The sequence below is a fragment of the Podarcis liolepis genome (genome assembly GCF_965112155.1).
Source record: "Podarcis liolepis genome assembly, chromosome: 4".
Classification (NCBI taxonomy): Eukaryota; Metazoa; Chordata; class Lepidosauria; order Squamata; family Lacertidae; genus Podarcis; species Podarcis liolepis.
The window spans coordinates 65,984,898-66,011,306 of NC_139558.1; the positions used below are offsets into that span (position 1 = coordinate 65,984,898).

The 26,409-nt window shown below is 44.2% G+C and overlaps 1 protein-coding gene across 2 annotated transcripts in view; it reads right to left on the reverse strand.

Annotated features, from left to right (window-relative positions):
* PTGFRN (prostaglandin F2 receptor inhibitor) overlaps positions 1-23,378 on the reverse strand; it is an 81,776-nt gene extending 58,398 nt beyond the window's left edge. The window contains exon 1 of one of the 2 annotated variants that reach the window (XM_083498597.1): positions 22,636-23,378. In XM_083498597.1, coding sequence (XP_083354723.1) covers positions 22,636-22,690 — 55 coding nt within the window. In that variant the 5' untranslated portion in view covers positions 22,691-23,378. The remainder of the gene's footprint in view (positions 1-22,635) is intronic. The other variant, XM_083498598.1, reaches the window with a different exon arrangement.
* Positions 23,379-26,409: the final 3,031 nt, after the last annotated feature.

The window sequence follows — 26,409 nt, forward strand, 5'->3', positions numbered from 1 at the left end:
TCAAACCTTCAGGGTTCTGTCTGATTTAACTCAGATTTATCCACAGTACTAACAAAACAACTTCAGGTATATTACACAGCCAATATACTATGTTGCAGAATCTGACTAAGTCAAAGACAACATCCCCCCCTCCTTTTCCCTCCTGTCACCTATGCCCCCCCCTTAAAAAACAACACCCCTGGAACAAAATGTGAACCATTATTGCAAAATTTGTTGAACCTGAATACCAATGCCCCAATACATAAAGCACACAAATTAATTATAAAAGCTACTTCTTCAGAATAAGGGTTCAATTAAAGTGATAGTGGTACATACACTGGCACAAACACAATTTTATAAATAAGCATCCAGTATGTTTTAAAAGCATATTATACTATAACATGAAAAATAAAATACAAAGTGATTCCTCCCCCCCCCCCCGCCATGACCCACTTAATAAGCCTGAGGGCCACACATACTGCCTTCCCCTGCATTAGTGATTTTTATCCTTCCCAACTCTGGATATGTTAAAGCAGCAGCACATTCTAAGGTTTGCATAAAAATCTCCATACAGGTTACGGGGTGTTCATTTTTCTGTTGCTGAGTGAGCTCTGTTCCCCTCAATTGTATTCCCTCAAAATCACACACACACTGCCTTCAGATTAAAAACTATCCTATCTACCTCCCCCGTCACCCAGCCAAGTGGACTATCCTCTTTTGTGGCTTCCCCCCAAATGCACTGTAGGTTCATCTGCTCAAGCGTTCGTTCAGCAGGGCTTTGGGGGTTTTTTTAAGCCCCCTTTTAACCTTTTTTTAAACCCAGGGCCTATAAAGGGGAGAGATGTTTTCTGCCGCTTGTGTGAGATGGGAGGCAAATTCTGTATTTGGGGGGGGGGTGAGGTTGACTATAATGATACAAGGTGATGTGCAGGAGCTCCTCAAGTTCACCCTCCTTTTATGAAAAGCAGAGGCAGTGGCAGAAATGCAATCAACAGCTGCATTCTACCCTCAAGAATGTCTGATTAGGAACAATGCTATATCAAAGGGGCATTGTTGGGGGGAAATGATGGTTGCCCCTATGGGCTAACTACCTCCCAATAATGCCAGTATTCAGCAGTGGCATTCAGACAGACACACACACACTTTCTGAAAGAGTCTAGGCCACACTCAGCCTAACTCTTATTAAAAACTGCTTTGAGGCATCTCCATGACTGATGCCAAGGGTTGGCTAATCAGTGCTTTGCAAATCCTGCTCCTTCTGAAAACAAGAACAGTCTGCAATGTGGGGGTGGGGGGGAAGGGTGCATATATGAGCAAGATGCATCAAGTATCATTCCAAAGCAGGCTCACTGCTAAAGTTATATACATCTGCATACACCTTAAAATGCATGCACTCACCTGGCCACCCACTGCTTCCAAGATACAACGATGGCTACTAACCAAGAATCTGAACACGATGCATTTTGTATTTAAATTACAACCCTCCATTTCATTTTGTTATAGCATGTTTTCGTAATAGCCTCCTCTGTACCAATTATCTAGAGTACATTGCTTTCTTGTGCTCATAATTTTTTAGCCATGCTATCTATCCTTTAGGTCATTTGCAAATATGATAAAAGCCAATCTCTTATGCTCTTCCATCATGGTGAAAATAAATTCGGAAAAAACTTTCTGACAGGAAGAGCTGTTTGGCAGTGGAACAGACTTCCACACGAGGTGGTAGACTCTCCTTCCTTGGAGGTTTTTAAACAGAGGTTGGATGGCCATCTGCCATGGGTGCTTTAGCTGAGATTCCTGCATTGAAGGTTGCACTAGATAACCCTTGGATCCTTTCCAACTCTGAGTTTCTATGATTCTATATGAAAGGCACTTGGCTACAACTGGCTTCTTTGGGGGCCAAATGAAAAATACCTTCAGTAGGATCCTATATATGTTTATTCAGATGCAAGTTTCATTTGACCCTACTCCCACATAAGTATAGGATAGCAGTCTTAAATTACTTTTCTCAGTAATTTTCAACTTCGCCCCACTAACCATTCCCAGCACTTCATTTAGATACTCCCCAGAGATTTGCTTTCCATGTCCTTCTGATATGTCACAATGCACAGTTTTCTCTATACTTCTGTGCATGGTACCATATTCCTAGATGATTATTTAGACTACTTGTTTTGTTATCTGTCACAACGTGTTTCTTAACAACACCAGAGCAGGTGGCTCCTTTTTCAGTAAGTTGCGATCAAAAATTGCACTGCCACGAATATCCAAAAACACACAATTTAGATGTGTACTTGTACACATAGTGCTAACTTGTGCACACAGAGGAAACAGTGGACCCCGGTGTGTCAAAAGCACATGCAAAGCGATGTGATAAACTCAAATGTAATTCATCAGCTCTTCTGTGGCATTGCAATCCTGTTTCTAAACTTGTTAAGAACTGACCTCAGCAATTATTTCCCACCAACCTTCCCCACAAATGAAAGAAGAAGAAAAAGCTTATGAACACTACTATTTAGAGTTATAAAACTGCTGAATATAGTGGGGTTATCCCTACGGTACCATTTATGAAGAGAATCTATCCAATAACAACCTTTACTATATACTGAGCTTGCAGTCGGACAAAAGCATATAGAATGGTTAGGAGTCAAAATTCTACTAGCCATTTGAAATACAATTGCGTAAATCTACTTTAAGGAAGTATGCCTTGCCCTAACCCCACAGATTCCTCCCACTTTAGATTTTTAATCCCTTCTTTTGGGCAGACCATTACAGCATGTGGCACAGTGTCTATCCTTAAAAAAGGTCATACTCTTTCCTTGCAATTGCCTTGTCCAGCACAGAAATCTGCCATCTTACTAGGCGCTGTGCAGCAAAAGCAGTACAAGCTCCATTAGAATAGCCCAAACTGGAATCTTTATGGCTAAGCTATAATCAGCCTAGAAGTGGTTAAATGTCATGCTCCAAACGTCACTTGCATACAATACAGTTTTGCTGCAGTCTTCAAGCAGGATTTTATGTCCCAGAAGATCTAAAGAATTACTATCCCATGGTATTTGGGAAAGGTGAACAAGAGAAGCCATCTGAGATACGCATGCATTGCTCGTCCCTTGTCGACTGACTTTTCTTTTAATGGATAATGCAAAGTGCTTATCAAAGGAATTAGCCTGGGTATAATTGCTTAAAACCTATTATCTCCATCAGGCTGAAATAAAGCATATTGCATCTTAAGCAAAGCCTCAGAAATGTGATCAGATGCTAATAGTGCTAGATTCTGCTAATCCAAGTACAACTTCAATTAAGAAAAAACAGATTCCCCACTCTACCCATCCCTAATCATGTTCCATCACCAGGATAAGTTTTGGTTATTCAAACATGTTCAAAGCCCTTGCGAAGAGTGTGCTTTTCTCAGCATCCATCCTTGCAATATGGAGATAATTACCAGGGGACTTTACAAGACTGTTGCATGGCTTGAATACATAATGGGTGATGTTTCCCCTCATATCCCCCTAGTAAAGGTAAAGGGACCCCTGACCATTATGTCCAGTCATGGACGACTCTGGGGTTGCGGCGCTCATCTCACTTTATTGGCCAAGGGAGCCGGCGTACAGCTTCCGGGTCATGTGGCCAGCATGACTAAGCCGCTTCTGGCGAACCAGAGTAGCGCACGGAAACACCATTTACCTTCCTGCCAGAGTGGTACCTATTTATCTACTTGCACTTTTACGTGCTTTCGAACTGCTAGGTTGGCAGGAACAGAGACCAAGCAACGGGAGCTCACCCTGTCGTGCGGATTCAAACCGCCGACCTTCTGATCAGCAAGTCCTAGGCTCTGTGGTTTAGACCACAGCGCCACCTGCATCCCCATGCCCCCCTACATACCCCTAAAATGGTGAGTTGAGGGGACAGCAGATGCTATATCACTGGCAAATATGCATGCACATTTACCGGAATATCTAGAATTAGTGTGCTCTTCCAATAACTTGTAACTATGTTTAGTTCCTCCTTTGGTTTCCAAAACTGATCATGCAAAACTAGTAAGAGAAAGACGAGCTCTTCTCTAATCATGCCACGTGTATGCTTCTTCCTTGCCAAGGGTAACAAGCTTGCTCTCAACATCTAAAGATAAATGTGCTTTAAAAGTGCCACTTGGTGATGAAGGACCTGAAACAGACTCCCTGTGACCTAATAGCAAATTGGCTCATTGCAGGACCAGCAAAAAGTTACTTGGGGGGGGGGGGAATCCACTGTGTAGAATCAATAGTTGTTTGCCTCCCTAGTTCCCTTCCAGAAAAGTGTGCTTTCCCAATAACTATTGTTAACTATGTTTAGCTCCTCCTTTGGTTTGCAAAACCGAACATGCAAAATAGTAAGAGATGAGCCCTTCTCTAATCATGCCACGTGTATGATTCTTCCTTGCCAAGGACAGCAAGCTTGCTCTCAACGTCTAGAGATAAATGTGCTTTAAAAGTGCCACTTGGTGCTGAAGGACCTGAAACAGACTCCCCGAATTGGCTCTTTGCTAGGCACTTCATAAAAAGCCAGCAAAAAGTTACTCTGGGGAAAACAATCCACTGAGTAGAAGAAGAAGCAGTTTGCCTCCCTAGTTTGCTTAGATGTCATGGAAAGAGAGTGTTCAATAAGAGCTGTCATAAAAGCAAAAGAAATACCATGAAGTCAGAATTCAGTGCTTCTTCCAACTATTGTGCCCAGGTGCCCAGCACAAAGTATACGCCCTATGAAGTTTGTGCCTTGTGTTCTTCAATCACATCTGTAAGCCAGCAACAGGTCTCTTCACCCAACCAATATGGCATCCTTATTGTTCCCTGTTCTTTACTGCCACATTAACAAGGAGAACCCTGCTTATCTTGGCACAGGTTCCTGCTCTAGCTGCAGGCAGAGAAATGAACTAGAACAACAGTAGCCAACGTGGTGCCCATCAGAGGTTGCTAGACTACAACTCCCATCATCTCTGACGATTAACCATGTTGGCAGAGGCTGAGCAAAGTTGGAGCCCAAGAACCTCTGGAGGGCCACAGGTTCCTCATCTCTTCCATCTTTTTGCTTGCTGGATATTTGCTGCTAATTCTGCAAGCATTTATTCTGCATTTGATATATTTCCTTGTTAAAGGTAGCAATATTCTAGTTCAGGGGCAGTCATCACAGGACCATCTTAACATTACTGGATTCCAGCTCCCACCAGCCCTAGCCTGCATGGTCAATGGTCAGGGATGATGTCAGTCAGAGCTCTCCATGGGTTTTCTAATCTCCGAGGCTGATTTATGGCAAGAACCTTCCTTCATTCTCTTATGCAGAGTCTTGAACTTGTGCTTGCACAAATTTAAAGACCTTGTTTCAGGGTCTAAGGGCCTATATTTTAAGCTCTGAAGCTACATATATTGATAGCATTGTTCATTTTTAAAATTTATGTCCTATAAATTTTTTTGTCAAAGGGAACTCAAGGCAGATAACAAATAAACCTTAAAACATGGTCACATCAATGATAATTAACTCCAACTTTGGCGGGGGGGGGGGGCAGAATCAGCATTCAATCAGGCCTGAATGCATTCCAGAACAAAAACTGAATGAATATGGTTAAGAAAGATGGAATGCACATAAGAACTGAGTTCGTGTAGTGGTGATCTTCCCAGTAAGATACTGATCTTGTGGAACTTTCCAATATTACAAAACTAATCAAGTTTAGCTTTACATTATGCTCAAGTTGTGAAAGCACCGAGAAAGGGTTTTTAATTCTTATGAATAAAGAATTTAAAAGGTCATCCTTGCCACAAGACCTATCAAATATTTAAGCTAGAATTTATAAGCTACTCACAGCAGGCTATAGTCAGAATTTCTGGGATAGTTATCTAGACATAATGTCACATGCAGACTACAACAAATCTGTTTGCAGTGATGAGTGTGATGACATCGTCTGATGAGGATGACAAGGTACCAGCTTCCCTTCATCAGGACAAGCAATTATTAGTATCTCCTTTCTATCTCTTTCTCATTGCCCTAATCTTGCTGTCTCTGAAACCTCATGCCAGCCCAAACTGCAGTCATTTGTATTCAAGATTTTTCTTCCTGGCGCACTTAGGTATCTTCCGCTGCAATTTGCTTGGCTCTCTAGTGCTTACCTCATTTCATATAAGACAATATCCCCACCTCTCTCAGTCTCTGTGATAGAAACCATTCAAGCTTATGGGCAAGGCCAAATGGGTTTGGGTTGCCTGTGCAATTTGTAGCAATGGACCATCTTGCTATTTCCCCCCCCTGAACTGACACTTCAAGCCACAAAGCCATTTTATTAACCGTCCATCATTTTGGGTAAATATATATTCTATATATGTTTGTATTGGCATTTGTTGGCATTTGCTAATTCCCACCAAGCCAGCAAAACAACGTTAGTATTTTAAAAGTAATTGAGTCCTTTTCTATTACTGTATGCGGTACATAATCACCTCCAAGTAACATCCAGGCAGAGGGCCTTCTCTCTAGTTGCCCCACTCTGTGGAACACCTTCCCATCAGATGTCAAGGAAATAAACAACTATCTGACTTTTAGAAGACATCTGAAGACAACCCTGTATAGGGAAGTTTTTAATGTTTGATGTTTTATCATGTTTTTAATATTCTCTTGGGAGATGCCCAGAGTGGCTGGGAAACCCAGCCAGATGGGCAGGGTATAAATACATTATTAGCCCCCAAAGTAATACAGTGCTTCCGTGAACACGCACGTAAAAGATGGGTTCAGGCATACACGTGTAAACATGCTAGGAGATCCATTCATTATATTCACCTGTGAATAAGCCCCATTCAACTCAGCGAGGCCTACCTCTGAGTAGACATTTATAAGATTGTGTTACAATCCATTTAAATAAAGTAGTCTATTCAAATAAGTCTTCGACAAAATGGAACAGAGGGATGAGATCAAATTAAACTTCTTTTACTTAAGAGACTCTACTAGGCAAACTATAGTAACACATGCCAACCCTAAATTATAGTTCTCAGAAAATCGCTACTCTTCCATTTATGCTAATAAATGTCCCCAAAACTAATAAATAAGACCATTATCACAATACAAGCAAAGCAATATTTCAAACACTTTGTGAACAGGGACTACTTTCTTCTGACTCAGTCCTCAAGTGCCTGATCTCTGAAACTTTATGCAAGCTTTATTTCACAGAGAACAGATGGCCTGCACTTCTCAACAGCCGGGTCCATTTACAGCTCATCTCTCAAGTTGAGCCCACCATGCTACTTTCCACTAAGAAAATCTTAGTGCATTTACATGTCTAGGTGGAACAACAGAACTCAAATCAAGAGATTAGCACTAAACTGCAGGCTTAATTCATTTTCCCATCTCTTCCAGGAGGTGCTACAGTGCTCGTTAAACTGCATCAAAAGTGAACAAAATGAACAAAGAATAAAGCAGAAGAGCAAAACAAGAACATTAAAATGCTAATAGAAATCAGCAGATTTATTTACACAGGGGGTGCATAATTCCTCCCCCCCTCCATTTGGCAGCTATACAGTGTGAACACACCTAGTCATCTTGAGCTAAACAGCAGTGCTTCTAAGCTAAGAGCAAGAAAGCAGCTGTAGGCCTGACCCTGCAAACAAAAGCCTCTGTACTACACTCCATATAGCCTGTGCTTCCATACAGAGTTGCCAGGTGTGTATCATTCTCATTATGCAGCTGCAGGGAGATCGGCTGTGTTGTCGTAAGGAAGGGCCATCCTTTGTTGGAATAAGCTGCAACATTTTGAATGCAAACTTCATCCGTGTGAGAAATAAAGACACTGAATTTATACAGGATCATGCCAACAGAAGCTACCTTAGTACCAATGATTAATTGCCAACCCCCACTCCAACAGTAACACAATTTCCAATCAAAAATGCAAAACCACTGTTTTCCAAATGATTTGGGGAAACATGTTATGAGCAAATATGCACAGCAAAGCCCTGGTACTTGCTTTTCTTTCTGTGCTTTTCTTAAATAAAAGCAAATTGGGGAAGGGGTCAATTGAGCATCCTGCTTTCTCTGGGACCAATGGGCTAAAGTAAACATTAAGGGCAAACGTTATAAAAAAGAAAGGCAACCTTGAAGATTGGGATTTTGAGTGGCAATGGAGATCCTTAACCCTTTCCTTTTATCTGCTCCAAGTCCACCCCCATAATGCCACACATAGTTTTAACCCCACGTTTCAAAGGTGATTTTGAATTCCATGGAGTTAAAGCTGTATGGAAGAGATCGATTTGGAGCAGACCAACAATGGATAGGGTGTTCACCTCCTCTGCCTCACCTCTTCTCTGCTCAAGATCCCCACACTCAACACTGCTTACACTTCAGCTGAAGGAAGAAAATACGACACAGACCAGGAGTCATCTAAGTGTTCCTAATCACTCGAACCCAATTGCATTAGAAAATGTGTGTTATGGGAAGCCAGCACACAATTTAAAATTAGCATCACACCTTTGCTGCTTCTGTCAGTTGCGATTCCCTGGAACCCACTCCCCCTTTTAAAACTCAGAACGAACTGATAAAAGCCACTTGTTTCACAGTTCTGCCAAGACTATCTAGGGAAGCGCTCCAGTTAATAATGGCAGACAGAGTTCAAACTGCAAGTCAAACTACAAGTCAAATCATAGTCAGGAAATGCAATTGTTTATCATGAGCTCCAACTGAAAGCCATGACAGACTTCTTTCTTTCTGAAGCTTAAAAAACAAGAGTCCTTTCTAAGAGTACTATATATAGACACAGAGGAGCTGTATGCCTGCAGTAAGCCACCCTTTATTTACTCAACCATATATTTAATTCACATAACCGTTTTCTGAAGCAAAACTGCACCATCAGCCAAATGAAACAAAAGATCCCATATAACACAACACCGGAGTTGGCGTTCTGTAATTCCCTCCAATCACCCGCATGGTTCTTTGGAGTCATGGCCTAACCACAACCTCTGCAACCACCTGATGATGCATGGCAAATTGCTTTTAAAACTGAGAGGAGGTTCAAAAGCAGCTTGCAGTTAGAATTGAGGTCAGCTGTTTCAAGCCAAAAATCCCATTAAACTAGCCCAAACTCCTTGCCAGAGCTGAAGTAGCTGTTTTGACTCCAGCCATAGTTGTTACTGCTGGTATGCCGAGCAAAATTAACCATCGCAATGCAGGATGGTTAATAGTAGAGATGGGGAATCTGCCATTATGTGTCCCTCCCAGAAGCCCTTGGTGAAACCTGCACAGCACCTAAAGAGCCTCATTTGAATGTCTGCTACCTCCTCCCACACTCCGCTTTAAGACGTTTACAAGACTCGGATAGCTTGGACACCAGCCAATTTTTCTCTTCCCCTTGGACCATTAACCATCTGGCCTTATGCAGAGTTCTGGAGAACGCAAAAGCTTGTGCCCCATTTTGTGATGTTGGTTAGCTGAATAAATGTATTGGCATAATACACAGAGAGAGGAAGGTTGCCTTTCCAGGACCTGGGGTAGCAAGAAGGTACACACACCCATCTGTGCACTTGGTTATTACCAAGGTGCAACCTTTCCTGCCTTTCCTGATGTCTTCCACTGCCCAGGAAAGAAAAGGGGGGGAAAAGCTGATCTGAGAGCTACCCATTTTCTTCCTTCCCCCTTCGTATTCCCTCCCACTCAAGTGGTGGAGAAAATAGTGTTATTTACTTAGTTAGCAACTGACGTTATCTGGGGAATAGTACTACATCTGCCACCTGGGCTTGTCTTGGGGTAAAAAGGTGTGTAGTAATCCTGCCCCTCTTAGCTCTTAGCTCTTCCATAATACAGTGATACCTTGGTTCTTGAACTTAATCCGTTCCGAAAACCGTTCGAAAACCAAGGCACAGCTTCCGATTTGCTGCAAGAGCTTCCTGCACTCAAGTGGAAGCCGTGTCGGAAGTTTAGCTTCTGAAAAACATTCTCAAATTGGAACACTTACTTCCAGGTTTGCGGCGTTCGGAAGCCGATTTGTTCGGCAACTAAGCCGTTCGATAACCAAGGTACAACTGTACAAGGGGAGAAAAACACATCAATTTTGTTTCTTGGCTGAACGGCTTTAGAACCATGTACCAAAAGTCCAATGTCCTTGACACAATCACAACAGCAGTATCCCACTGATGCTCTCTCCCCATTTTGCCCTTAGAGTGCTATCAGAAGCTGCTCTGCCAGCTCACACCTCACTGAGCTTAATGGGCCTCATGCCAGCCAAATGCTTAAGCATCCACTGTGCATAATACTTCGCTGTATCCAAGTGAGATATGCCTGCACTTGCCCCGTCCCGTCCCTGCCATTATAGAAGTTTACAAAGCAAGCTATCATGAGCAAAACTGAAGTGAGAGCACACAACATTTGTCAACACTTGCTGCAATCTACCATTAAGTCAGATTACTGGAATACCAGCTTTCCTCTAACTGTTACATGGATACAAACCGTAATATCGCCTTTCAAGTTGCATTTGAGGAAAAAAATGGTTTTAGGTACCGTACTCTATACAGATTCAAGACTTGAAATTTGAATGCAATTCAGATTTTGAAACAGAGGTTGTAAATTCAAAATAAGACTCCAGAAACTCAGCACTATCTACTTGTTGACACTCTTAATAGTTTAAATGTTTACAAAAGCAGTTCTTTTCTTCCTCCATTAACTTTCCCTACCCCCTTTTTCGTGTTTCCATTTAGACTGTAAGCTTGCAGGTATAGTTTTGTGGTTAATTCTATGTTTTGCACTATTTTGGGGTTCTTGTCTTCCTCTTCACCACATAGACCCCCTTCTGCTTTGCATTCCCCACCAAGAACATTAGTTACAGCAAGCAGGGCCACCTCCCTCACTCTCCCAGGACTCTAGCAAGAGCAGCTATAAGAGCAAGGTAAAGGTAAAGGGATCCCTGACCATTAGGTCTAGTCGTGACCAACTCTGGGGTTGCGGCGCTCATCTTGCTCTATAGGCCGAGGGAGCCAGTGTTTGTCCGCAGACAGCTTCCGGGTCATGTGGCCAGCATGACTAAGCCGCTTCTGGTGAACCAGAGCAGCACATGGAAACTCTGTTTACCTTCCCGACAGAGCGGTACCTATTTATCTACTTGCACTTTTTGGCGTGCTTTCGAACTGCTAGGTTGGCAGGAGCAGGGACTGAGCAACGGGAGCTCACCCCATCACAGGGATTCGAACCGCCGACCTTCTGATCAGCAAGTCCTAGGCTCTGTGGTTTAACCCACAGCGCCACCCGCGTCCCCAGATATAAGAGTAGGAAGCATCAATAAGTTTTGCTTTGCTGCAGACAGGTTACTGCTCCCTCTTGGCGCCCCTCCCTGATCTCCAACTCAACCTCCAGAGACAGAAGCATAAAAGCTGCTTGATAGATGTTTCAAGCAGAGACATAAAGTTTCTGGAAATTTTTAAGGACATGGAAAACTCATTTCCGCCTTCATTTGGTGGGAAACGGAAATTTCAGGATTATTATTTTTTTAATCTATGCAATACTTAACTTACTTATCAAACTCAAACCCATTTATTGCCTTAACAAATAATGCTCTACTTATAATACAATTAGCACATAAAATTGTACATTTGGCATATTTATTAAATGCACAGCATAAGCCTATACACATTTACTCAGGAATAACAGCCATTGTTTAGATGAACTATAGGATTACAGCCTCAAAAGCATACTTGCCTTAAGAGGCAATGCCACATGCATTCACTGAACCAGGTGGGACTTACTTCTGAGGAAAGTATTGTACTGTTAGTTTTGAGGGTATCTAGGAAGGGAGGGATGAAATAGACTGCTACAAGAGAGGAGTCAGATCAAAACGACAGCAGATACAGGATACTGCTCCTAGTACCCCCAAACTAGATTGAAGGTCAGAAGAAGGCAGCAAGCAACAACTGACAAGCAATGAAGGCCCTGTATGCTTCTCTCACTAAGACGGTAGCACAGAAATGCATATTGTATTTGAGTGTTGTATATGTTTACAGTATATACAGGAATTATTCTCTAAAACTGTAGATTGTCTAACATTGTACATGGTCTAGCATATCTTCATACTGCATATTAAGTGCAAGTAAAACCTGGAATTTTTTTTTGGGGGGGGGGAGACTTTCATCTCTCTGATTTTAGGAATGATACAGTCCAGAAAGGGGGCAGATAAAAAAGAGAAGAGAAGAGATTGGCTTGACCACTACTGGCTTTTGCCACACCCATGTCTGGCTGGCATGCACACCCTGACATATTGCAGCCCTTGACAGTGACAACAAAAGGTTTTGCACTTCTGTTATAAATAGAGTACCAAGACCAATTTTAAATATGTAAGTTAGTGCCTCATATGATGGCAATTCAGACAGAATGTTCGCTCCTTTGGGACCAGTTCATATGACAGTTTTGTTCTACGCAAGCAGTCTCAACCATCCACAGCAAGTACTCATGTGAAGAGTGTTCATCTGGGTCCTTATGGATACGCAGTTAACAGCAATTCCACCTACCGAGATAACAGGAATTGTTCCACCTGGATCTGTCAACTCTCACGCTACGTTTATGCTTACATAGAGGGTCAGAAGTTGGGACTGCTGACATATATAAAAAGGGCGTTTAATTGAGATGGTCCTTTGAAGCACGGCTCTCAAAGAACATAACACTACTGGACTTCACTGCAGCAGCAAAAGTTTCTAAAGGTGGCCTAAGCAGAGAATAACAGAAGAGGGGCAGGTGAAGGAGGGTGGAAAGAATGTCACATAGCAATAAACCCTTCCGTGGCACAGAATTGTCATTCCCAGTTATGAGCATACTTCAGTATCAAGATCTAGTCAAAAACTCAAGTTTGACAGGCAGGCAAATAATACTTCACTACCATTTCTCTACTTCTTCTTCCTCACACTGTTCACCTCCCATTGTCTCAAAGAGAAAAGAAGTGAGGAGGCTAGCCTATTTCCCCAAACCTGACCATGCTACTTGCTCACCCCAAATCCTTCAGGAAGTAAAAGGGGTTAAGTGGCATTTTAGACATTCGTATATCCATCAGTTACTCCTTCTCTTGAACCTGTCTCCTAAAGGAGGCTTAGAAGACAGAGGCAGCAGCAGAATCCTATTCCACACACACATATTACCCTAGAACTGCTTCAGGAAAGATAGCAGAGGCATTGTTCCTCCTGTTCATGAAGGCTAAATCACTAATGCCAAAGACTCTATTGGCATCTTCCCCCCACCTCCCATGTAAAGCTGACTTGCATCCATTGCTCCCCAAGCACCTTGCAAGGGCACTCCTCTACCCAGTAATAACAATCCCAGTTACACGTTTAACTCCTTTGTTTTGGTTTGTGTTGTATCATAACCAGTATCTGGCAAATTGCCACCTGGTAGAGCAGGACCAAGATTGCAATAGGATGAGTTTCTCCTACCACACCATTTGAGCATCCCCACAAATACTCAGCTTCAACAAAAGCTTATTCCTTGAGCACCAACTAAGTAGTAGTCAGACATGTTTAGAGTCACATGCCTGTCAAGTGTGTCAATAGTGGCTGAATAACTTGGCTTGTCATCTTTCAAACTCTACCCTACATTGCAGCCCATTTACTTTGCCTCAGAGAAGTCTACCTTTACAGTACGTTTATTCTTAAAATATGATAAACCACCACAAAATATTAATTTTCTCTTCATGGAAACTCAGCACTGTGTTGTGATCACAGAGTCCTACTACAAAGCTGACTGTGCAAACCCCAAAATGAGAACCGTCAGCCCATCCTGGCCATTTACTGCATTTCAGCGCAGATTCACACCTCCAAGATAGCATTCCCTGTTCAAACAAGCAGCTCTCAATTATTTCCTCATTCTCAGCTCTAAAGAACTATGCAATCTCTTTAGACTCACTCACAATACCATTTTCATTTTATAAAAGTGTCTAACATTGCAGTAAACTGTAAATCAAACCTGAGCTTCAATGATTCACAGAACCTGAAGTTCATTTGTATTGGGAAATCTACCCTTTATCTGCTGTCAAAACATAAGAACAGCTATAGTCATGCAATAACTTGTGCCAAAAAGCCCACCTAAGATTTGGTGGCCTCCACCTTATGCCATCCCAGAAACATGAGCAGTTTTACTCTTGCCTTCCTATATAGTATTCTTCATTTTTTCTCCAAATTACAAAGATTCTTACATGGAGAAACATATTATTAAAACCTCCCACTTTACTGAAACAGTACAGGGCCAGTTAATGTTGCAGATTGTGCAAATGAGCAACAAGCACAAGAAAAGAAACCCGATACACAGATCAGGTGGACAACGCACAGGTTAATTTCCTTTTGCACCACAAGTCCACAATGAATATTAAAACATGCATCAAGAAGAGTAAAAGTGAGAGTACATGGTCAGACTAGTTCAAGTCCCAGATCACAACATTGATGGCAATACACAGTGGCATTTCTCCCCCCAGACACAAGGGTGCTGAATTTCATGCAGCAAGCCAAGTATTATCAGAGAAATGTGATCCTCTTTAGATTTTCAGATGTTTTCAGCATAGGCACTGTGAGAAGGTCAAAGACAAAATTCAGTTTCAACTTAGTATTGGGTGAACCAATAGTGTAAGTAAATCCATTGATTATAATTAAACCTAGTACATTCTCCATCAAGTATCTTCCCCTCTCACACACATACCCTGTATCTGCTTTCCTTGATTATTAGCACTTTGCATCCTATATCCACAACACATTTTTGATCAGTTCTTCACTTGCCAGAAGTGCATAAAAGTTGTTTAATATCTTTGGTTTTCATATTTCATGAATTTTGGGAAATTAAATACAGTAATATTTTATTAGCTTTAGACTTGTCTATGTTTTGCATGAGCCTTTGTTCCAATACATAGTTTTAGAAGAGATATGCTCTCCACATCTGTATCCATCATTTCTCATTCATTAGCATTTTCCCAACTTCTTATTTAACAAACTGCCTCAGCTGCTTTCACTATAGCAATATGAAACTGTTAAGGGCACTGTGTCCTTGGAGATATTAGCATGGAGTCACACTGGCATTTTATTTAATTTAAATCAATAATCAACTGAACCCACAAGGGCTCAGCAAAGATAGTGTTTAAGACAAACGATGGTATCAACAAGGATATAGAAAATACAGAAAATTATATACTGCTAAATTAAGAATTTTTTCCCCTCGGTGGGAGTTCCAAGTACTTTTTGCAAACCACTTTGATGTGGTGGTGGTTGATTTTTACAATCAAGCAGTATACATTTTATGAATGAATGAATGAATGCTTTTCCATAAGAAGCTGTCTTACTAGATGAGACCACAATTCCTTCGAGACCAAAATTCCACTACCGGTACCTCCAATACTGGTGAGATATATATCTCCAGAAACTCACAGACTGGGAATGGAGATAATTGTCTTCTCTTGCTTGCACCAGCATCTAATACTCAAAGAAGCACACACCCTCTCAGAGTAATGGCTCTCTCAAGGCTAACAGCCATTAAGAGGCCAATCCTTCATAAATGTGTTTAATTTTCTAAAGCCATGTAAGCTAGTAGCCATTGCTGCATCTCATGGGAGAAAACGTATTTTGTTAAAAACTCGTAGAAGTACTTTTGGCAAGTGTTTCGATTCAACTTCAACTGGCAACCCCAAGATTACAGAATAGAGGAAGAACACTATCCATCATCTTGCCAACACAATTTTGTAAACCTCCATCATGTCCAACCATCTACAAAGTCCAGAAAAATGAGTCTAAAACACTTTAATCACTCTACAAATTTGTAGGCATTCTTTTCTTGAATGCTTCAGAATAGTAAACAGTATCCAAAAGTGGCACCATAGACAGCAGTCAGCCACCAACAATTCTCTCTACGCTCTTAGTATTCAAGCTCATCTTGTGAACTGTACAGTCAAAAGTGTATTTGTTGCTCAAATGAGATAGGACTATTTTATCTGCTTCATGTGAATAAATAAATTCTATAATTTGCAGCCTCGATATATATATTTTAAATATCAAAACAGAAATCCCGTGTGCATTCTGCTCAGACAGTTGTTACAAGCAGCAAGAAGGGACTACATCAATTTATCTGAAGTATGGATTTCACCTGCGTTTGGGAGGTTAGGGGAGAGGTAGTACTTCTGGTGGGGGATATGTCATGCTCCTTCTGAAGTAGTTTGTTCACCTTGGGTCCCCATGCTGTGCTCTGCTCTCAGCTGGGGCTCCTAGAAGCTATCAGCATGCAACAGTGGCCACACCCCAGGAAATGGTTTCAACTGGCTAGCTGATGGGCAGCTGATAGGTTTCAAACCCTCTGCAAGTTAGAAACTTCCCCTGCATGTGAAGACAAGCTCTGGCAGACTGAGCAGACAAGAGCAATAATGGGTGCAATGGCCAAGGGGGCGGTTTCTGCATGTGTTGTAGAGCAGTGTTTCCCAACCACTGTTCCGCGGCACACTAGTGTGCCGCGAGATGTTGCCTGGTGTGCCGCGGGAAAAATTTAAAAATTCGAAAGATTTTTTTTTTAAGTCAAATTTTCAATTGGGGCGCCGTCACTAGATGACCCCTGGGGCTCCCTCCCGCTCTGCGCCTCCCTCCTCCTCCTCCTCCTCCGGGGAGGCCCTTCCTGGCTCTCGGCCAAGGCTTGGCGGCTGCCACTCACTCACTCGCTCGCCCACCCGTCCCTCCATCCCTGCACCCGGCCTCTCCCCCTCCGTCCCCGGCACGGGGGCTGCCGGGATCCGTAGTCCCCTCGCCCTTGGGCTCCACGCCCGCGCGGGGTGCGCGAACTACGTTTCCCAGCGTGGCCTGGCGGGCCGGGCGTTTTGTTTGAAGCGCTCTTCTCCCGGCCATGGAATGAGCGCAGCGGCGGCGGCCGGGTGGGCAGGGGCTCTTCCGCTCAGACCCCGCGCAGCCTGCCTGCGCCCCCGCGGAGATCGGGCGGCAGGATGGAGCCCGGGGATCCCCGCGGAGGCGGAGCGGCGGAGGCGGAGGCTGCCCCCCAGGTAGGGCTGCGTGGGGGGGGGGTTATTTTTGCAATGCTGCATCCGCGCCGGAGGGGACGCATCGGACCGCGGGGAGACCCCTTGGCGGGCGTGCAAGGCAATGCATGCGTGTAGGCGTTGCATGGAGTGCAGTGCAATGCAATGGCAACGCGGCGCCCTGCATGCATGCATGCAACTTCCACCGGCGCTCCGGACTTGGCAGGTGAGGGGGGTCCCCAGTGGGCGGCAGAGAGAGCCGGGAGGGCGAAGGGGAGCCGGGGGGGAGCAGCGCTGCTCCCCGAGCCAAGCCCGGGGGGAAACTTCGGCGTCGTTGCGCCGGGTGTTGGAAGCGGAGGCTGGCGGGGGCCCCTCACCTGCAAAACCTGGTCGCCTCTCATATATTTCGTGCATTGCATTCATCGCCCGCTTTCTCCTCCAAGGAGTTCCCGGGGGCGCGCGTGGTTCTCCCCGTGTTATCCTCGCAACAACAGCCCTGCGAGGTGGGTCAGGCGAGTGGCCCAAGGGAGCACCCAGGGATTGTCCTGGCCAGGTGGGGTGATTTGAACCCTGCTCTCTGCCCGGTCTTCGTCCTCATTTAGCCCCCACATGTGCATGACTGTGCATGACTGAGGTTTTCCCCCCTCGTCTTGGCTATGGTGTGAGTCTGTGCTGTTAATTAATGGGGTTCTGCCTTCGGAGAAGATGAGCCAGCCCTCAAGGAGGTGATTATGTAATTTGCTAGCAATTCATGTCCCTCCCGGCGTGACGCTGCGCGCTGACGTCACGGGGCTGTAATGGTGGTGTGCCTCAAGATTTTTTTCATGAAACAAGTGTGCCTTTGCCCAAAAAAGGTTGGGAAACACTGTTGTAGAGGGAAGTGAGGGGCTGATGGGGTTCATCAACCTGGGAAGACAGCCCATCTAGGAAAAGGAAAACTTTGATCCTAAACCTCTGCTGGCTTGCGAGATATTTCAGGAGAAGGCTACACAAATCCCGAGCTGAGTCCCTAAAGTGGTTGGACAGCACCTTGTACATCTCCTTCTGGCAACCTCTGCAGCCAAGTTGGTACCAAACATGTTGCTCTGCTCTCCACACATCAGAGTGGCCAAGAAAGGGGGTATTGTTGTCTGGGTAGCCCAGGACCTCCATACACCCCAGGGAGATCACATCGGTGTGCTAACACAGTGGTTTGACTCTACCCCTGGAGGCATACTCCATTCCCTCTTGAGACAGATGGATGCCAACAACAGTAATGGTCAATAATGGGAAATAATTAGTGTGAAAAATATCTGCACCATCCACCTGGATGCAATCACTTTGCAGAGCCTTAAATTCTTATGAAATTTAGGAACAGAGGAGAAGAGCAAGAGCATGCAAAAAGCGGTTGATCTCAGTGAAGCAAAGCCACACTGGAACTCTCTCTTTTCATACCAAGTTGGGCAAACCCTACTCTTAAAAGTGCTGGATGACAGAGCAGAATTGTTTTTATTCTTTACCATAGAGGAATGAGGAAAATGTAATATCAGGTTGCTGGCAGTTGGAAAAGAACAGGTAACTCAGCACATATTAATTTCACCCTTTAATCCTTTCAAGCATCAGGACTTCCCCATATCTTTCCTCTGCATACTCATTTCTAGTATTGATCAGTGAAATAGCATATCTAATGGGCAAAGCCCTTTACACTCTCTCTTGCTTTGACTTTTTACTATAATTGCATTGCAAAGAACACTGTTTCATGAGGTTCATGATTACAAGCAGACAAGCAACTAATTACTGGAAGCCTTTAACTGCAGGGTTTTGAATTAAACCTTGATTCAAATTACTAACTGTTGTAGCATCAAAGAAATCAAACAGCTGGAAATGCAAGCCATTGCAAACAATGGACATGAAATGAAGCTCTCTGAAAGATCCCTAATGCTAGCCAGGAACTGGAGATTAGACAGAAAAAGCAATGCAAGAACTTCTGAGGCATGGAAGACAAATATTGATTACCTGGGGATTTTGAATGTTGATTGGGAATGTTCTTGCTGTGGTACAACATGAGTCACCTGCTTTCCCTCAAGCCCTTTCCCACCAAAAGAAAGAAGCAGTTTTTTAATTAAATGGAACAGTTATCTTAATTAGGACTGGAAAGGCTGACATTTGCTCAGGTTACAGATCAAATACACACAACTTGCATAAGAACTTGCAAGGTGGCTTTCCACGTGGTTTGGCAAAACAGACCTACTTGTGGGTATTTAATTTTTTTTCTTGCAGTTCTCATGCTGTTAAAAGGTAAACTAAAGACTGAAACGCTCATGCTCAGAATGCAATGCCACATGCCATCAGCAGGTTCAGCCACCTTCCCAAGACATGTACCTCAGCTGTTTCCCTATGAAACCATAGTTAGAAGACACGCTCTGTTGAAGGCAGAAATAGCAACGCGTTTCCTTGTACACTTACTTGGTTTGGTAAATATATAACTACGGTAGGTAATTACCCCGATAGCAGGAAAGACCTTTGGTCATGTCCCCTATACATGCCATACCAAACCTCTCCAAATATATCAGCAAATTATTTCCCTAAACTTCAACCTTCATAGACACAAGGCCTAACTAAATATGCTTGACATTTTCTGATACAGGCAACCTCCCATTTACACGTGTTCTGAGGCACTGCACGCATCAGTGAAATTGTGTATTTTTGAAACACCGCAAGAAAAACCTACAAACACCCTGTTACACCCCTGCTCTACCCCCTTTTTGTGACATTTTGGTGACTTTTTGCAACACTTCCAGGTTCGGTGCAATGCATGCATTCACAGTCATGCACATAATTGAACGTGCATAAATGGCAGGTTGCCTGTACCCTATTCACTTATATGAGGGAGACAGAATCAAACTCCCAACAAACTTGCCTCTCATTACCACTGTACAATCATGCAAAAATGAGAGAAATAATTTTAAAAATATTTGTCAACAGCCTTCTCTCTGTAGCCAACGTTAATACAAGGGCACTTTAAAACAAGTGATCTTCCATCAGCATTGTGGGCAGTGAAAAGGTTAAAAAAAAAAAAAGAGCAGAGGACCCCTGGACAGTTAAGTCCAGTCAAAGGTGACCATGGGGTTGCGGCGCTCATCTCAATTTCAGGCCGAGGGAGAAGGCATTTGTCCACAGACAGCTTTCCGGGTTATATGGCCAGCATGACTAAACTGCTTCTGGCGCAAAAGGAACACTGTGATGGAAACAATAGTGAACGGAAATGCTGTTTACCTTCCTGCCACAGTGATACCTATTTATCTACTTGTACTGGTGTGCTTTCAAACTGCTAGGTTGGCAGAAGCTGGGAGCTCACCCCGTCACGTGGATTTGAACCGCTGACCTTCTGATCAGCAAGCCCAAGAGGCTCAGTGGTTTAGACCACAGCGCCACCTACGTCTCTACTGGGCAGTACCACATGCACAACTGAATGTTGGAACTAGCATTTTTATTATCACACTATATGTGATGACACCCAGGTCTGTTCACATCAGGACTAGTCTTATCTTTAGATCAAGAGGGACACACAGATTAAGGAAAAATGAACCTTCCTATAACTGCAATTTACCTGTCTGTAGTCTCTTCCCTCTACCACCTCCGCCTTGTGAGTCTCACATAGCCCCTCTCACTTCCACTATTGGAGGCCAGCTGGGGGAGTGAAATGGGGAGGGGGAAATAAACTGCAAGGAAGTAAGTTTAGCACTCAGATATGCATCCACGTGTCCCCTTTTCTCTAAAAAGGCAACAAACCATTGGGTCCAACACCATTGCTTTTTATTTTATTTGGACAAACTTGGGTCAACAAGCAAGTCTGCCACAAAACTAGTACATGTACACAGCCCTAGGCCATGAAGGGCAGACCTGTCTTCTTTGAACTAAACAGACATGAACACCAGGTCCACTAAATATTTTAAGTTAAGGAATTATTTAAACCATTCATTTCATCTTAGAGGAGGAGGATGGAGACATGAAACATGGTGTGTCCAGATTATAATAAATCCAATATTTTGCATATGAAAATACCAAGAACTTCAGATTTGATGAAGATCTAAGTACTGAAGAAATGATTTTAGATAACGAATAATCCTTAAGAGAAATGGTTCTTCCATTATGCACCCCAAGGCCTCCATTACCCTCTGCTTAAGCCAATAAAATTATTGTAAATCTTGACATGTTAAACACTAAAGCTTTTCTATAAAACTTTACTGTGTTGTATAACTGATATCTTATAGGTTAATTACAGAAGCTCTGAAATATCTTTTCTTTAAGCTGTGATGCACTAGGAGTCTCATTTAAAAATCCCTCTACATTCTATATTTTCTAGGTTTTTTCACTCTCTCACACATGGTTCTTATTTTAAAATGTGTTGTTCTGAAGTGCTCCAAACACTAGAGCCCAAAAGCCAAGTATGGAACACTCCTAGTCTAGCACCGGAAAACACACCAGGGCAGCTGTTCCAGAGAGTCTACAAACTTTTAGCAATTATAGATGTGCCATGCATTAATTAGTATGGTATATTCAGAACTCAAATTAACAACACTAAAATTAGCGCCAGAGCACTTCTGAACACCAGAACACCTCTGAATACCAGAGCACACACACACACTCTCTCTCTCACACACGCACCCAATGCATGCAAAACTCTTTAATGCTAGTTCTTTAATGCTGCAAAGCTATGTGGGCAAATTTCAGCAGAAGCATGTTTCCATTAAACTAGGTGTCATAGAAAGAACTAGGAAGTGAAATCAACTGCTGGACGCACTGGCATGGCAACTTCCAAAATGAAAGAAGTGAATAAAATATACTGAAGGAAACTGTGAAAGGTTTAATCTAAGCACCGTATATGAACAATGTAAGAAGACGCCTTTCCCCCAAATCATTAAAAGTACCAAAGCTTTAGACAGAGTTCACAATGATTTAATGAACTCACACCTTAAAGGGCAGCCGCTAAAGCCAGCCATCCTATCCCCCCAAAGGTGACCATTCTCTATTCATGAGAAGACTAGACAAAAAACTAGACCTCCCGCTACATTAAGGAAGGAATTAGACACAGAGTTTAGTTACCTCTGCTATGACAGAGATATGAAGAAGAATACAAGAGTGGATCTGTTTCCAGTCTTTTAACACCCGCTTATAAAGTGGAGATTAAAGCTGCATTAATGTTTTGTGAGGACATAAGAGGAATATGGCACTGGGGAGGAGGGGGTCTCATTTTTGGTCACGGAGTAGGGCTGCCTCCTCCAGTCACATAAATCACTTGGGACTCTAAAAGTGTGCCGGGTCACTTCACTGGAGAGCTGGGTCCTGCACAGGGGGGTGGGGGGTGAGAGACCTGCAAGCATGGGCAGAGTGCCTTCCTCCACTAACAACTTGCGCGGGTATATTTTTCCAGGCTACAAAGGGTCACAACATACATGGCTCTCGAGCAGACAACCCTACAGTTCAACCCTTGATGATTTGATTTTAAAAAAGACAAAGACCAAAAAAACAACCCAAGGCACTGCTCATATCCCGCAACAGAGCTAGGTCGGGTCAGGATCCCCACCACCCGAGTCGCGCTAACATCGCCCTCACATCGTCTAGTGTCTCCCTCCCTTGCTCTCGCCCCCCACTCGCACATCCCACCCCTCTTTTTCCCACCCACCCCGCTCTCTCCCCATGTTCCAAGGACTCACCAAATAGCGACAGGAGAAGCAGCAGCAGGGGCGCGTCCTCCCCTCGGTGCCCCATGCCTCTGCGTCCAGAATTGGGGGCGGGCAAGAAGCGCGCCGAGAGCCAGCCAGCCGGAGCCCCCCCAAGTCGGTCAGCGAGCCAGCAGCCCCTCAGCTAAAGCGGAGCCTCCAACAGGGGTTGGGGCCACAAAGCAATAATAACCCGGGCGCGAGACAGAGCAGCGAGCAGCCCTCGCCCGCCTCTTCCCCGCTGGCTGGCTTGTCCTGGGAGCCGGCAGGAGCGAGGGAGCCGCCCGCCTCAGTCTCCGCCGTCGCCGCCGTCCCCCTCCTCAGCCCGGCCGCGCAGCCAACCACAGGGACAAACTTTCCCTGCCCCCGCCCCGCTCCCCCTCCCACAGGTGCCGAGGGAAGGCCGGCCCGGCCCCCACCCCCTTAAAGGGGAGGAGGAGGAGGAGGTGAAGCGGCTGCGCTCCCCGCCAGCCGGCAGCAGCGGCTTGTCCTCCGACGGCGCTGCCGAGGGATTCCCCGCGCCGCCTCAGCCCGGCCGAGGGAAGCCATCCACTAGTTCCATTGCATTGAACAACCAAGCAACCTCCGCACCTCGCTCGGCACGCCCCGCACCCGGCGCGCGCTCTCGGCCGGTGCGCGGCGCTCGCCGCCAAATCCCGCCCCTTCCACTCTCCGTCTCGGCGCTGGGATCCCGAAAGGGGGAACAAAGTGCCGGCAACTAGAAAGCGAAGCCCTTCAAACCAGGCGGGAAGAAGAAAGAAGGCGGGGAGGAAGGAAGGAAGGAAGTTGGCCGCTCAGGCGGATAAAGCGCGCAAAGAGGCTCAAAATCGAGTAGCCCGAAATAGTCCCACACGTTGGAAGTGAGAGAGGCGAAGGGTCCTGTCTCGCCTGTCAGCGTCGCGCGGAATCCTAAAGCATGTTGACTCCGGAGTCAGACTGACTGGGTTTTGCTCCCAGGAAACGTGGTTTAGGTTTGCAGCCTTAACGCACGCTCGTTTGCAAAGTAAATTCAGTTGAAATGTAGGGGGCAAGGAAGTGAGATGGGGGACGTCTTTGGGCGCACGAGTGCCCCCCCCCGCTTCTCCGCTTCAGGGGCCGTGTTTGGGCAATATGGGATTATGGGACACGCTGGGGATTACTGGTCAGAGAGGCAGACTCCACGGGAAGCGCTTCCCACTTGAGAAAGGGTGGGTTCTCGGCGCCACCTGCTTCCCAGTCGCAGCAAGAACGGCGAAACGTCCTCCGCACCTTTTGCTCTAACGGCTTTAAATCCCTTCCCCTGGCGATGAAAGACAGAAAACAATAAAACTGATTTCTTCACAGCAAGACACACACCTATCAGGGAAGGGGGGGGGGGGCTTGATCACATAGGTGTTGGCATCCTTCAGTCCCGAGAGACAATGGAGTGCGCCTCCGGGGGTGAAGTCAAACCGCTGCGTTAGTAGCACCAAAGTGGCCTCCCGGGATGCAAGAAACATCTTCGATTTTTAAAGGAAATCCTTTCCTCAAATCACAAACATGCCTCGCAATATTTCAGTGGTGCTTTATGTTATCTATTATAGTATCCTTCTGGACTGGCTTCCTGGGTTATGATCTGGAAAGATGGGACTGGTCGTCTTATTAGGTGGTGCTGGGTTACTGCTATTCTGTCCCATGGTCACCAGGCACCAGGAATGCTGAGAAGTTCTGTCTCTTGTCCCCATTTCTGTTTAATTCCTACATTGGAATTCAATGTCAACCATTTGTTGCTGGTTAAGTGTGGATAGTGTAATTATACAATGAAGTCAGTAGGTGGCACTAGACTTTGATACAGGTACCTCGGGTTACATACGCTTCAGGTTACAGACTCCACTAACCCAGAAATATTACCTCGGGTTAAGAACTTTGCTTCAGGATGAGAACAGAAATCGTGCTCCGGCGGCGCGGCAGCAGCAGGAGGCCCCATTAGCTAAAGTGGTGCTTCAGGTTAAGAACAGTTTCAGGTTAAGAACGGACCTCCGGAACGAATTAAGTACTTAACCCAAGGTACCACTGTACAGCGTATGGGTGGAATCGGGAGGATCCCAATGCTGTTCTTTGTTTGGACAGAGACAATAAAGTTATTGTCTAGTTTCTTTACTAGTGTGGCCTCTAAGCCTTCCATGACATTCTCTATGTCTTTTTAAAAAATGAAACCGGAGTGTTAATCTACAAGTGTTATCAATGTAATGGACAAAATGTCACTCCATTTAAGGAAAGTCAATTCTATTACCACCACATCTTCACAGGCCTTCCAAAACACCTCCAGTATCATAAACATTAACAACCACTGGGAATGATAATTCACAATAAGGTACTTTTTACATCTAAAAGCTAGAGTCATTGCTCTTTCTATTTGAATGAGAAGGTGGGCTATGAAGAACCCTCATGAGGAATTTATGAAAACAGACCCAGAGCCAATATATGTTAAGAGTATATCCTCTATTGTGTGATACTGTGCTTTCCTTTGTTATAAAATATATTGGTATAATAACTGCCTTATGCAATGCTCTTCAGCTGTTTAGATATTGATCTCCTCTTACCACACAATAAATGAGAGTTGTAGGTTTTGGCCTACAGCCTCAAACATTCTTGAATTCTAGGCGAGGCTATTTGCTTTTCAGATCAGGCAACTGATGCTGTTGATTTAATTACTGTGGGTGGTTGTTTGCTGTTTGAGTTTCATTTTTAATCCACAGGTTTGATGAAGGAAAGGTATGCTGGTTTAACACCACCTGGGGTCATCTGGAAAATAATTGTTACTGCTTCCTTGTTTCCCTGAACTGCTGTAAAAATACAAACCACAGCCCAAAAAAGAATTCAATTTCAATATATTTCTGTTTTCCAGGGCATTTATATGGCAAAACCTGCATGCTACTGCCTACATGTGAGTTGAGCTAGCCTTTGGAAGATAAAAATGGAGGCACATACATTCAAAAGATGGATCTCAATGCATATAATTAAGGAGGTGAGAGCTCTCTGTGTGTAGCAAGCATTGGTGGGCCATTTCTAACTTAATTTCATTTTTGCCATCCTGGTGCCCTCCAGAAGTTTTGAACTACAGCTCCAGCCAGCATGGTCATTGAAGGCTTCTCTACCTGGTTATTTTGAGGGTAAGAATTTATTGTGGGGGCAGGATGTTCTAAAACTTTTTAAATTACAGTTCCCTGAACCTGACACAACTTTCACGGGAACGAAGTCTGAGGAACTGAGACAAACAGTGGTGAAAAGAGGTGCAGTTCTAGATCGCAATGACAAAATAGAAACAGACAAATCACCAGGTGCAGATGGCATCCACCTGAAAGTTCTTAAAGAATTCAAATGTAAAACTGCTGGTTTTCTAACAATAAAAAAAAAACCTTGTCCCTAAGACTAGCCTCCATACCTGAGAATAGAAAAGTGGCCAATGTAAGTCCAATTTTTAAAAAGGTATCCAGGGATGAGATCCTGAAAATTGCGGGCAGTTTAGGAAAACAAATGGGCTGGCTGATGCGAGCTATTTTCCAAATCTTATGGACAATACTAGGTTGGTGAGGACTGCTGTTTTATGTGGCTACTTCATGGGCGAGAGTTTGGGTATGTAATTCTAATACAGTGAAACCTTGGTTCTCGAACGCCTTGGTACTCAAACATTTCAGCCAAAAACCCAGAAGTAACTGTACCGGTTTTTTAATCTTTTCCAGAAGCCGAACATCCGATGCGGCTGCCGGCTATTGTTTCCAGGGCGCCTGCACCAAATAAAAGCCGTGC